The sequence below is a fragment of the Rhododendron vialii genome, chromosome 8a, assembly GCF_030253575.1.
Source record: "Rhododendron vialii isolate Sample 1 chromosome 8a, ASM3025357v1".
In the NCBI taxonomy this organism is placed as follows: domain Eukaryota; kingdom Viridiplantae; phylum Streptophyta; class Magnoliopsida; order Ericales; family Ericaceae; genus Rhododendron; species Rhododendron vialii.
In genome coordinates, this window is record NC_080564.1 from 10,135,308 (window position 1) to 10,146,905 (window position 11,598).

General features: G+C 41.0%; 2 protein-coding genes across 2 annotated transcripts; one reads left to right on the forward strand and one right to left on the reverse strand.

The window, feature by feature from the left end:
• Nucleotides 1-336: 336 nt before the first annotated feature.
• On the forward strand, nt 337-5,042 carry LOC131336196 (protein RER1A-like). The gene is made up of 3 exons (XM_058371937.1): nt 337-848; nt 4,705-4,885; nt 4,975-5,042. The coding sequence occupies exons 1-3, from the start codon at nt 472-474 to the stop codon at nt 5,032-5,034; spliced, it is 618 nt and encodes a 205-aa protein (XP_058227920.1). The 5' UTR covers nt 337-471; the 3' UTR covers nt 5,035-5,042.
• A 1,179-nt stretch (nt 5,043-6,221) lies between these two features.
• On the reverse strand, nt 6,222-8,155 carry LOC131336195 (UPF0481 protein At3g47200-like). The gene has a single exon (XM_058371936.1). The coding sequence runs from the start codon at nt 7,964-7,966 to the stop codon at nt 6,350-6,352; it is 1,617 nt and encodes a 538-aa protein (XP_058227919.1). The 5' UTR covers nt 7,967-8,155; the 3' UTR covers nt 6,222-6,349.
• Between the last annotated feature and the right edge of the window lie 3,443 nt (nt 8,156-11,598).

Consider the following 11,598-nt stretch of genomic DNA (forward strand, 5'->3'; position numbering starts at 1 on the left):
GTAAATGGGAAAAGAAACAAATAAAGAAAATAATTGAAAAAAAAAAAAGATTCAAAGTGGAAGGAATAAAAGGAAATAAAGAGAAAAAAAACGACAAAAAAAAATCCAGCCGAAAAGAAACAAAAAGAAAATAAAGAGGGAAAAAGAAAAAGAAAAGTAAATGGAGGGAGGGGGGAAGCAGGAGAAGAAGAGAGAAAAAAAAAAGTAAATGGGAGGAGGGAGGGGCAGGAGAAGTAAAATGGGGGGAGGGGAGGGGGTAATATGGGAAATGGGGTGTGGGGCCGGGGGGGGTGGGGTGTCAGGGGGGGGGGGGGGGAAAAGCAGCTCTCATAAAGAATCATGAACCTATATGGAGCCCGACCCCAAAAAAATTCTGATCGCATGCATCTCTCTCTCTCTCTCAGCACAAAACACAGGAGAGAGATAAAACCGACGAATCGATCAACCAAACAAACCCTCACATAGTCCCCCATGGATACTACCGGAACAGTCGGCGGCACTTCCGACGACCTTTCCTCCAACTCCCCCGCGGCGGCCGCGTCACGGTGGACCCACGCCGCGTCCCGACGCTTCCAACACCTACTGGACAAGTCGACCCCGTTCGTCCTCCACCGATGGCTCGCGTTCGCCGCCGTGGCGATCGTCTACGCCGTCCGCGTGTTCTTCGTCGAGGGCTTCTACATCGTGTCCTACGCGCTCGGCATCTACGTCCTCAACCTCCTCATCGCGTTTCTCTCCCCTCAGGTTGATCCCGAGTTCCACGACCTCTCCGATGACCCCTCCCTCCCCACTCGCGGCTCCGACGAGTTCCGCCCCTTCGTCCGCCGCCTCCCCGAGTTCAAATTCTGGTGCGTGTCTCTCTTCGTTTTACGTGGAAAATTTGGAAATGAATGATGATAAATTGAATTCGGTTTTAGGCTTCGTAATGTCTCAAGTTCGATTTTCCTTGCCAACAATTCTTGGGGCTACCTCACCCCATGCTTTAACGGCCGTGGAAGGGAGGGTTGTTGGGGTTAGTCCAAGGTGCACACAAGTTGGCCCAGGACACCTAAGCATGTGAAACGGTTGTGGGAGGGATTGTAGGGATTAGTCCAAGATGCACGCAAGCTAGCCCGGGGATTACCAAAAAATAAAATCGGTTTTAAACACAGTCAAACAAGTGTGTGAAAGCGTGATTAATTGGTCTTGAGGAGACGTGAGGATATTTTCAGTTCCTATTGAAACGATAGGGTTTAGTGTGTTGAGTTGGTTGGGAACAAATTGGATTGTTAGTTTGTGTTTCTAGATTATCTATTTTGCAATGTACTTGGCTTTTAGCAAAGTTGTAACTCTTTAAAAGATTTTGATGGTTAGTTTGCTTTCTCGTGGGGATTGAGATGCGGGGATGATGTGCTGTTCGATTTCTTGGATATGGAAGCAGGGCAGGGCCACAATAGTATAGCAATTGCGGCAATTTCCTATGGCCGCTCCTGTATGGAAGTATATAAGTGCTTAAGAGTAGCATCTGTTGGAGTAGAGGACCACCAAGACATCTTAAAGTTCAAATTGCTATTGTACAGTCAACAAACCTCCTCATGCGGGCAACGCCTCCTTCATAAGTAGGTCAAACTATTTTAGTTATCCAATGGAAGACCGATTGAATATCGCTCACTAATTTACGATAATTGGGATAAAGTAACCTAGTTTTGTTTTTGGTCAGTCGGTGATGCACTTTGATAAACAGATTTGATGGCTCAATAAAGTCATTAGTGTTTGTCCTATGAGACAGCAAAGATTGCATTTTTTCACTTTGTTCAGTTAGAAGGTGTGGTTATATTTGTTCAATTAGAAGTTTTGGTACACATTGGATTGTTAGTTTGTGTTCTAGATTATCTGTTTTGTAATGTGCGTGGCGTTTAGCAAAGTTGTAGTTCTTTGCTAAAAAAGCAAAGATTTTGATGGTTAGTTTGCTTCCCGTGGAGATTGAGATGTGTGGATGATGTGTTTTGTGTGATTTGTTGAATATGGAAGCAGGGCAAGGCCACAATAGCATTGCAATTGAGGCAATTTCCCATGGTCCTCATTTTTTGAAGGCCTCATATTTTTACACTACGTGATGTGTTAGGATCTTTAAAGGCCCCAAAACTAGATTTTTGTTGACAAGGTACTACCAAAGAACAGCCGTTGTCAGAAAGTCTAAGGAAAATAGCCACACCTTACTCAAAGGACCCAGCGAAAAAGTGGTCTTCTTGTCTAAAGACCGTCATAGAGAACGTATAAAACTCAATAAAAGCAGTGCACTTCTTTGCCTTGGGCCTTGTCAAGGAGGGCCTCCCCCGTATTGAAGCATATAATTGTTGTAGAGTAGGATCTGTTTCAGTAGTTGACCACAAACACATCTTAGAGTTCAAGCTGCTAACTTCATTGTATTCTCAACAAGCCTCCGCACGTAGGCGACCCCTCCTGCAGAATTAGGTCAAACTGTTTTATTATCAGATTGGAGACTGGTGCAATATCGGTCTCTATTGTACTCAAATTGGAATGAATATAACCCTCTCTTTTTTTGGTAAATTGGAGTATACTTTGATTAACAGACTTGATGACTCAATTAAAGTCGCTAGCATTTGTTCTATAGTTCTATGAGACAATAAAGATTGCATTTTTTCACTTTGTTCAATTAGAAGCTGTGGTTATATTTGTACAAAATTCTTTACTGCTCTTTTAGATAGAGAGGAGTAGAGAATGAAGATCGCTTGAATTCGCAATAGATTGTTGTGGAAACTTTTGTTGAGACTTCAATATTCTATCAAATCAGTTGGAAGCAGCTTAGTTGTTTGGAAAAGAATATCTGTTCTGCTCTATAAGAAGGGGGAGGGAATGGGGATGGGGATGGGGAAGGGGAAGGGGAAGGGGAAGGGGAAGGGGCTGCCAGGGTTTGATTCCAGGTTGATTAGCTGGCTAACTGTAAACGACCTATGGTTTTCAATTCCACTAGGCCATGTGCTATAGAAATGTCAATTCTAGCCCCTTCATTGGACATTTATGTGGAATTCATTTGTAGCGGTCATCCCTGTTTACCTCAAAGGTTCCCTCTTATGATATGAGAATTCATGTTCGCATCCCTAGTTATGTTTCATGGTTTCGAACTTGTCAATCTCCCAAGAGCTCCACCTACTCAACTTGTTCTTATAACATGTTGAATGAGTTGCTTACCACCAACTTAAATAAAAGCTTCAAGCTGTTACCTAGAATGGTAACTTTATTTTATTTAACTTCTCAATATGGTCAATAAAAGCAACAATAGTGTTACTCCAGAGCCAATTATTGTTGATACGAACCCTTGAGAAACACGGTGGTTGAGAATGGACTACATTGGTTGTAGATATTTCTGTAGGTTTTTTGTTGCTGCAATTACACCTTTGGCATGAGAAAGTTTTTTGGGTATCCGTCTTCGTGGTTGCGACCCAAGTCTAGCAAGCTAACTTTAGTTGTCAAATTAATATTACCGGATGTTTCTAACCTGCATGCAAAATTTTCCCTTTTCAGATATCAATAGTCATGTGTAAATAGTTACACTGGTTCTAGTCAGTGTGGGCAAAGTATTAGGATTTGCAATACACATCACACGATACGTTGCATTCCGAAGGTAAAAAATTGCGAACCGCGTGTGCATCGTGTTGGGACAAAATTCTCCCAGCACACTAGACGCATTTTATGGTTTTTGGTGTATCGCCTTACGCCTTTTTCAGGAAATCTGGCCTACACAATTAACCTCCAGTGAGTTCTTCCCAGCATTCGGTGACCACCCTCGAGCTCTTCCATCACCGATGACCACCCTTGCACCAGCCGAACAACTCCTCGCATGACAACCATGGGAGACTACCTTCTCGCTTGTACCCAATTAATCTGACCTGATGATGACTGTAATAAGCCGAAAGGCCATGCAACCTTTCCCCAAGCATTTTTGGAGCTAAATTGATGACCCCTTAATCCCAGATCTTTCCCGATTCCTTTCATCCAGGCAGCCCCATAAACACATAAGGTGAAGTATAAACCCTAAAAAGGTACGCCGCTCCTAGTGAAGTACACTTGCTCCTCCTTCTCCACAGACTGACTTGATCGTTGGAGGGTTGTGGGGCTGGCCTTGCGACTTCTTGCAAGTCACTTGGAGCAGGAAGACGGACGGGACACCTGAGGGCGGAGAGGACGGTACCTGTGCATGAACCGGAGGATCAACCTAGCTCACACTGATCAAACCAGAACCCCACAGTAACTTTCTTTTGTTTTGTTGAACATGTTATATGGTTGAAAACTTTGGATATTTTGTAATTGATGCTAAAACTCTATACAGTAGATTTTTCTATATTAGTTATCATTATTATTTCAAATTGTATTCACTCTTGTTAATGTCTGGGAGGGCTATAGTTCCGGATAGACATGAGACACCTATTAATAGGTACTAGCCAGGTGTACGCTCTCTTCTATTTTACTTTTCTTAACATATTTTTGCACTAAATATGGGATATATGCATCCTCAATTGACTACGTTGGTTCCAATTTGTTAGATATTTTGGATCATTTTTCAGATTTTTCACTAAAGATAGATCAGACGTCTCACTCAATTGCTTTTGGTTTATCCCTTTTCATAAATTCATGTTTTGATGATCAGTGTCTCTTCTTTTTGTTGATTGACTAGTTTTTTTCCCGTTCTTTTTGTTTCTTAAGGTACTCAATGACAAAAGCCTTTTGCATTGCTTTTGTGGTGACGTTCTTCCGCATATTTGATGTGCCAGTGTTTTGGCCAATACTACTTTTCTACTGGGTGCTGCTATTCACACTTACCATGAAGAAACAGATAATGCATATGGTTAAGCACAGATATGTTCCATTCTCCTTTGGAAAACGGGTATTTCCATCTTATGCTTTTGAACTCATTGTTGGTATAATATGGTTGTGATTAGCTTCTCGTTCTCAATTCTGAAAACTTCCTTTCAGAGGTACGATGTTAGGGCAGCAGCTTCTGCTGAAAGCGCAAGCCTTCTTCCTAGAGATTAAAACTTCAGGTAGTTTGTATTGTTGCCTTCATTCAACAACTCTTTTAACGGCTGACTAACGGACTTTTATTTATTTGTCTAACAGAAATATAGCTTCAACATTCCTCCCTGAATTCTCTGGCAAGCTATCGATTGTCCTATTTAGATATTTAGCTCGGAGGGGACTAAAACGAACTACCTTATCTCAAACAACCCTTCCTACCGAAGGAATATGACACTCTCACTAATTTGTTCTTCTGACTTCTAATTTCTAGCGTATGTGTATTAAGGAATGCTAGAGAAGGTGGGATTTTCAGTTTCTTTGCTATGTTAAGTTTAGATTTGTATGCACTCACCTGGCACCTTTTTTCTAACCATTTGTTTTGAAGTACTAATGAATAAGAAACCTGCATTTGTGATGTGTTGGTAATTTGGATGATTTCCGTTTATGCGTTAGTAAACGTTTTTTCGAATACTGAAGCAATCCAGTTTACATGCGAGCCGTGAACCGTGATTTATCTGTGGTTACAAGATGTGTGATAGTATCTGTGGTTGTTCCTCGGTTACCAAAAAAAAAAAGATATGCGGTAGTATATGTATTTTGCCTCATAACCTATGCAAGCACCACATTTTGTGACACATACACACGCTTAGCTTCCCCAAAATTATTATCAAGTTTACCAGAGGCTCAGACGATTGTTAGCTTATTAACATAGAAATTACTAGTCACAAAGAGGTCCCCAGTAATTATTATTCCCCAAATCTTGTTACAGATGAAAATTTGCAGGAGTAATGCAAGTACGTTGAGCTGAAAAATACTGATCCATTACCATAAGTAATGATGGAAAATTTGTGAATGGATTTGGGAAATTCGGAGGGTCTCCCGAGGCAACCGAACATAGTCACTTTTGTTCATCAAATCTGGACGAGGCACCTCTAGAGTCCAGCGGTTACGTGGATTTAATTCTCCCGTGCAACTCAAAGGTCCTCCTTTGAGTATATACTGGAGGCGTCCCGTTTCTGTTTTCTACACAGTAATCAGAAGTTCCATCAGAAAGTTGCTAAATTCATTCTTTGAGTGAGAGAGAGGCTGACTTTGAGTCAGTTCTTGTAATTTTTCCCAAGTAATTCCATGAAACACAAACAATGTACATATCTTTTCAGAAAATTGTCTCAAAACCCGACTCAACAGCTATAAGAAAACAACAATGAAGGAACATATATCTTCTTCTTTAGAAAGAAAGGGGAAAAAGAAAAAGAGAGAGAGAATAGCTCAGGAGATATAAAAATAAAAAGATGAAATCAAAGGGGCTCAAAGATACAAACTGCAGATCCTCTTAACGAGGCCTGTAATACCCATAAATCCCATAAAAGCTTTGAGCAAAAGTAAGCAGCAACAAAACCACAGCAGCAACAAAAGAAATGATCGCCCACGGATTGTTGAAGTAGTTATGCTTCAAGCTAGCCCTCCAAGCATTCCACCGGTGGTCATAATACCGGTTCACTTCTTCCGACAACCGCGATAGATAACTGTCGTTGAAGTCGAAAACCACCTCTTCGCATAGGCGGTTGAACAGGTCTGCCACCTCGGCGTCTCTCCCGAGCCAGTGCTCGATTATCCCGTGGTAATGGAGGTACGCCACGTCTGCGGGTGAGTTGATCAAGTTGTCCATGAAGATCACGTACGAGGTTATGTCGTTGCTGCAGTCCAGGTGGCACTGCTCGAACGCAATGAGGTTGAGGAAGAGCGATTTCGTCCCGTCGTGGATTAGGAGCCTTGGGATTTTGAGAATCCCGTTCTTGAATCTCACGTCCCAGAATCGATCGGTCTTTCGTTTCTCGAACTTGATTCCCGCATTGCTCAACTCCGTGACGCAGTGGATCAGTTGCTGCCTGCGCTTGTCGGCCACCCGACGGGCATGGGACCATCGCTTGATCCAGATACGGGGTTCAGGCTTTGGCCCTGTTTGTAAGATACTTCGTCGAAAAACGTCGAGGCAATGGAGGCTGCCTTGCTCTGAAAACGGGTCGAAAGTGGCGACGTGTCCGAGCGATGACTCTAAACGGTTCCGGTCAGTTTTGCTTAACGGCTCGTCCGTTGGCATTAATGGGTCGAAGAACCGGATCGCTAGCTTTGCCACCATCCCTCTCTGGTCAGGCAGACCGCACTGGAGGCCGAACAGGCGATCCAGCACGAAAAGAGGGAGTTGGTTCTCGAGCATTATCATGTCACGTTGAATCGAGTGCATCGATCCACGCATTGCGAAAACGGGATCGTTTCGCGAATAGCCAAGTTGCTTGAATCCTTCGGTGACGCCTCGGAAAAGCTCGAGTACGAAGCAACCATCCAGAACCATCATTTCTACAAACTCGTTGCTTGCGAGGCCGATTTGCCCTTCGTAGCAAGCGACCGCCTTTTCTTCCAGCTCTTTTACCGAGTCGAGGTACAATTTTACGTCCTGACGGGTACGCTTGAGGATGTGGTACAGCGCGCGCCACTTGTGGCGTTCCATGTTACGGAGGCGTTTCTTGCCGCGGTGGTACGGCCCCAGGGAGACGGTCTGGGGAATGTAGGCCTTCTCGTCGCCTTCTCGAAAGCATTGGGGGACTCTGTAAATGCTCAGCTTTCCCCAGGCGCCCGCCACATCTTCTTGGCGGGCTTGCTCTAGTCTTTCCCTGATGTTAATAACCCAATCGGGTTCCGGTGACTTGGCCTCGTCCTCTTCGACACTGTCGACGTTTCGGTCCTCGCTGATCACGATCCGCAATGAGTCCGACCGCTGTTGCTGCTGCTGTTTCACGAGATGATATTGCTCTTGTTCCGAGGGGTATTCGATGGATCGGGCGGCGGCGGTAGGGCTTTGTAAGTTTTGGATTCCGGCTTCTACGGTTTCTTTGAGTTTGAGGGTGATGAGGTACCAACTCAGAAGCTCTTTGTTGAACACAGCAACCATTTTTCTTGGGGCAATAGAGACTGATGTTTTGGTCTTCTGGGTAAAATTTATTTATTTTTGCCTAAGAATGATTCCTCTAAAGCATAAAAAAGATTGTTCTTTGGAGTTCTCATTCCTAGAAAGAAAGCGCTTGCTTTGGGCAAAAGAAACACGTTGGAAGAAGCATCATGGTAGTGAAAGGGACTGATAATAATACTTGCACTACTGGCCTGATGTTGATATACATATGCTAATAATCCAATTAGGCAGCCCACATGGCATAGGCTGCGGCGCTGCCCTACATTGGCCCAAGGATGGTCAGTATGAACACCCCAACCTTTGGCATTTAACAACGGTGTTAACCTCCATGTAAATATCCTCCAAGACTTTACAAAATTCCGTTAATTTGAATAATATTCCTTCGAATTCTAGTAATAACATTCTATGAAAGAGCATATCTTCAAAAAAGTCTGCTTTAACCTCGTCACTATTTCTTTTCAAAGGGTATTAATAGATTAATAAACCAATTAACATTAGTACAAATGAGAGCTCATAAATTTACTCCATTCATTTTCAAAACATTGTCCACTACGTAATACGAGAACTTTAGAAAATTTGAATTTTTGTTGAGAAAAATATTTTATTTTTAAGTTCTCGTGCGGTAGATAATTTTTTTAAAAGAAAAGTTGTGCTTTTTTACCGCACTATTCATGCTAATGTATGACATTTTGCGCATATATTGTTGGTTCATCGATCAACTTGTAGATCAGGTAAAGTAATTTTTAAACACCCTGCAACAAATTTTTGGAGCCGCCACTACCAAATGGACCCTCCTCTTTTTGGAATTGGAAACGTGTTTTAGATGAGTATTGGGCTTTAAGGTTTTGTGTTGCTATAATTATCATTTTGGTTGGGTTAGCTATTTTTCACCAAACACAAGTTTTACTAAGCTATAATAAATTCTTAAAAGGACAAACGACATTGAGCAGGATACCTTGTTTTTTAATCTTCTAAAATGGATACGTAAATATGGTGCTCCACATATATATATATATATATATATATATATATTATTTATTTTTATTTTTTATTTTTTGATAAGTAGTGCTCCACATATTTGTCAAGGAGTATTGTCCTCAGCACTATTACATAATCTTTTGAAGAGAAATTCATCACACTTATATCGGGGTCGAAGCTAAGGTCTCATTGTGTGCCACAAGCACGAAAGAGTGTGTTTAGCCACCAAACAGATATGAAGACTTGAACCAAACTACTTATCTGTTGAACCAACAACATGGTGCTGTGTGGAATAGCTGATATAAGTGAAAGGATCCCCTTCGTTCCTTTTTAGAGACTTTTTTTTTGGTTTGACAAAGTCCTTTTTAGAGACTGATATCATTTCGATCGATATGAGAAAACACCTAGTATAATACTTCCTCCGTTCCAAATTGATGGTCTGGTTCGATCTCCAATGCAAATTTTAAATGGTTAATATCTTTTAATCTACAATATCTTTAGAACTAATTGAGATCTATCATATAAAATTCATATTGCACATAAAATTCATTGTACCTCTCGCCGAATCTTAAATCCTCAAGCTTCCCAAACGAATCGCCTTTTGAACTTCACGAAAGGCTTTGCATAGAGATTGAATGTGTTGTAGTAGAAAACCCCCTCAAAGATGATCCTTTAGAGCATATGTATTGATAAACCTTCACTAGTCTTTGAGGTGCTTAGGAGATGAGAGATATGAGTTCTGGACTTTATTTTGGCGTCGGTACACATTTATGATCTAATGGGTTGGTATGTATTTATCAAATTTTCATGTAGACAAAATAACCCGTTTTGCTTGAGCAGAAACAATTTTCCTTGAGCCAAATCCTCTTCTTCCAAATTGTCAAGAACATACTCCTGAGCAAAACAGTTTTGCTTGAGCCAAATCCTCCTTTTGCAAAGTGTCAATAACACATCCGGTTCACTTGACTAACAACTACCGACGCTCGAGAAATTAAGTAAATAAATGTAAAATTCGATAATAAAAAATACATGCAAATTTGAGTTTTTGGTCGTAAAAGTGTCAACTAAAAAAGAGCTCGGCCCATGAAACTATGTACATTTTTCATTGGGAATTATTTTATTTTATTTGGTATTACAAATGAGAGAAGCTTCCCTTGGTCCTAGCTAATGGATTCACATCTGACCTGTGGACCGTGGTGACGGAGAAATTTTTCAGTGCCGGGTGGGTGGGTATCAGGTGGTGCCCACTTGGCACATCCGAGCCATTCGATGTAATTTTGAACGGTTCAGATTTGGAGAGAGAAAAATGAGAGAGAAAGAGGAAGGGTGAAAGGAGAGAGAATGTTTCAATCTGAACCATCCAAAAGTGCATTGAATAGCTCAGAAGTGTCGAGCGGACACCACGCGAAATATACCCGCTCGGCACTGAAAAATTTCTCGTGGTGACCCACCTATTAATAATTATTAAGGGGTGATTAGATTATACTCCTATCATATAAGTAGACGGGGGAGGTGGGGACAGATACAAGCTGGAAATAGGATAATACTATATGCCCCACTTGATAATTTATTAGTAGTTGTATATTGGTTATAGTTTTAATTGCTTTTTGGCACTTAAATTCTCTCCTTCCACTTTTTATCCCCTCTGTGAGGAAGAAATGGTTAGTTTTCAACTCATATTTGAACAAGCAAATGACTTGTGTCTAGTTGTCTCATAACCTTAGGTGATCAAACTTTAAGACTTTAGGCTGAGTTCTTCTAAACTCAACTTATTCTTCGTTTTGTGTGTTTTTTTCGTCTTTTTTGAATTTTTGTTAGATTCGAGTGAATTTTTTTTTTTTTGATTAATCATCCGTCAAGATGAGAGGAGTCTAAAATGTATACAAACTTATGACCAAAAGAAAAAAAAAGTTTACTAAAAATGAAAAAAGTATCAAACAGCTGTCTTTTGGAGCTTAAGTGCCGTCTCATTTGAATTTTTTCAACATCGGTCCATATTTTTTTACTCTTCCAATTCGTCTCGTCAAGACGAACGATTAACCCCTAAAATTACGTCAAAAAGCTAAACAAAAAGTTACGAAAAGTAAAAAATACCGAGATAAGTTCCAAACTTATAAGTCTAAAAGAACGCAAGAAATTTGTTGCCTTCTAAGTTTTCATATTCGAAACTTCACTTGTACTATCAACTTTTATAGAGTCAGCTCATAAAGGATTTTGCCCCAACTTTAGTTGAGCCCCCGTTAGTGAGGTTAAATATTCACGCAATTTAGCTAATGTGGGACTTCAACTATTTTATGTGTCTATGCACGTCTCCTTTCTCACTCCAAGGAGTTATCCAAAATTGTAAACAAAACAGATGGTTCATTTTCATCATTTGTTTTTTTCTTTTTTCTCTACAAAAATGTGCTTCGATCATGAGATTACTGTCATCAGATAAATTTGATTCTTCTCGCCAATCTACACTCTAGGGCGTACAAAATCATCAAAATGGGACTAGTTGTGGGGCTCATAGTAGATTGAGATTCTCAGCAATCTACAAGTGCACCTCATTGATTTCAGTCATTCACCACGCAGGGCTAGCTAGACAGAGTCATCTAAGAAAAAGTTGATCGAACATCGATAGTCATACGGTCAAA

Excerpts from the sequence above, each read along its gene's own strand:
- LOC131336195 (XM_058371936.1), bottom strand. The coding sequence starts at position 7,966 with ATGGTTGCTGTGTTCAACAAAGAGCTTCTGAGTTGGTACCTCATCACC.
- LOC131336196 (XM_058371937.1), top strand. The coding sequence starts at position 472 with ATGGATACTACCGGAACAGTCGGCGGCACTTCCGACGACCTTTCCTCC. Across the intron at positions 849-4,704 it reads CTCCCCGAGTTCAAATTCTG|GTACTCAATGACAAAAGCCT; the intron begins GTGCGTGTCTCT and ends TTGTTTCTTAAG. Across the intron at positions 4,886-4,974 it reads CATTCTCCTTTGGAAAACGG|AGGTACGATGTTAGGGCAGC; the intron begins GTATTTCCATCT and ends ACTTCCTTTCAG.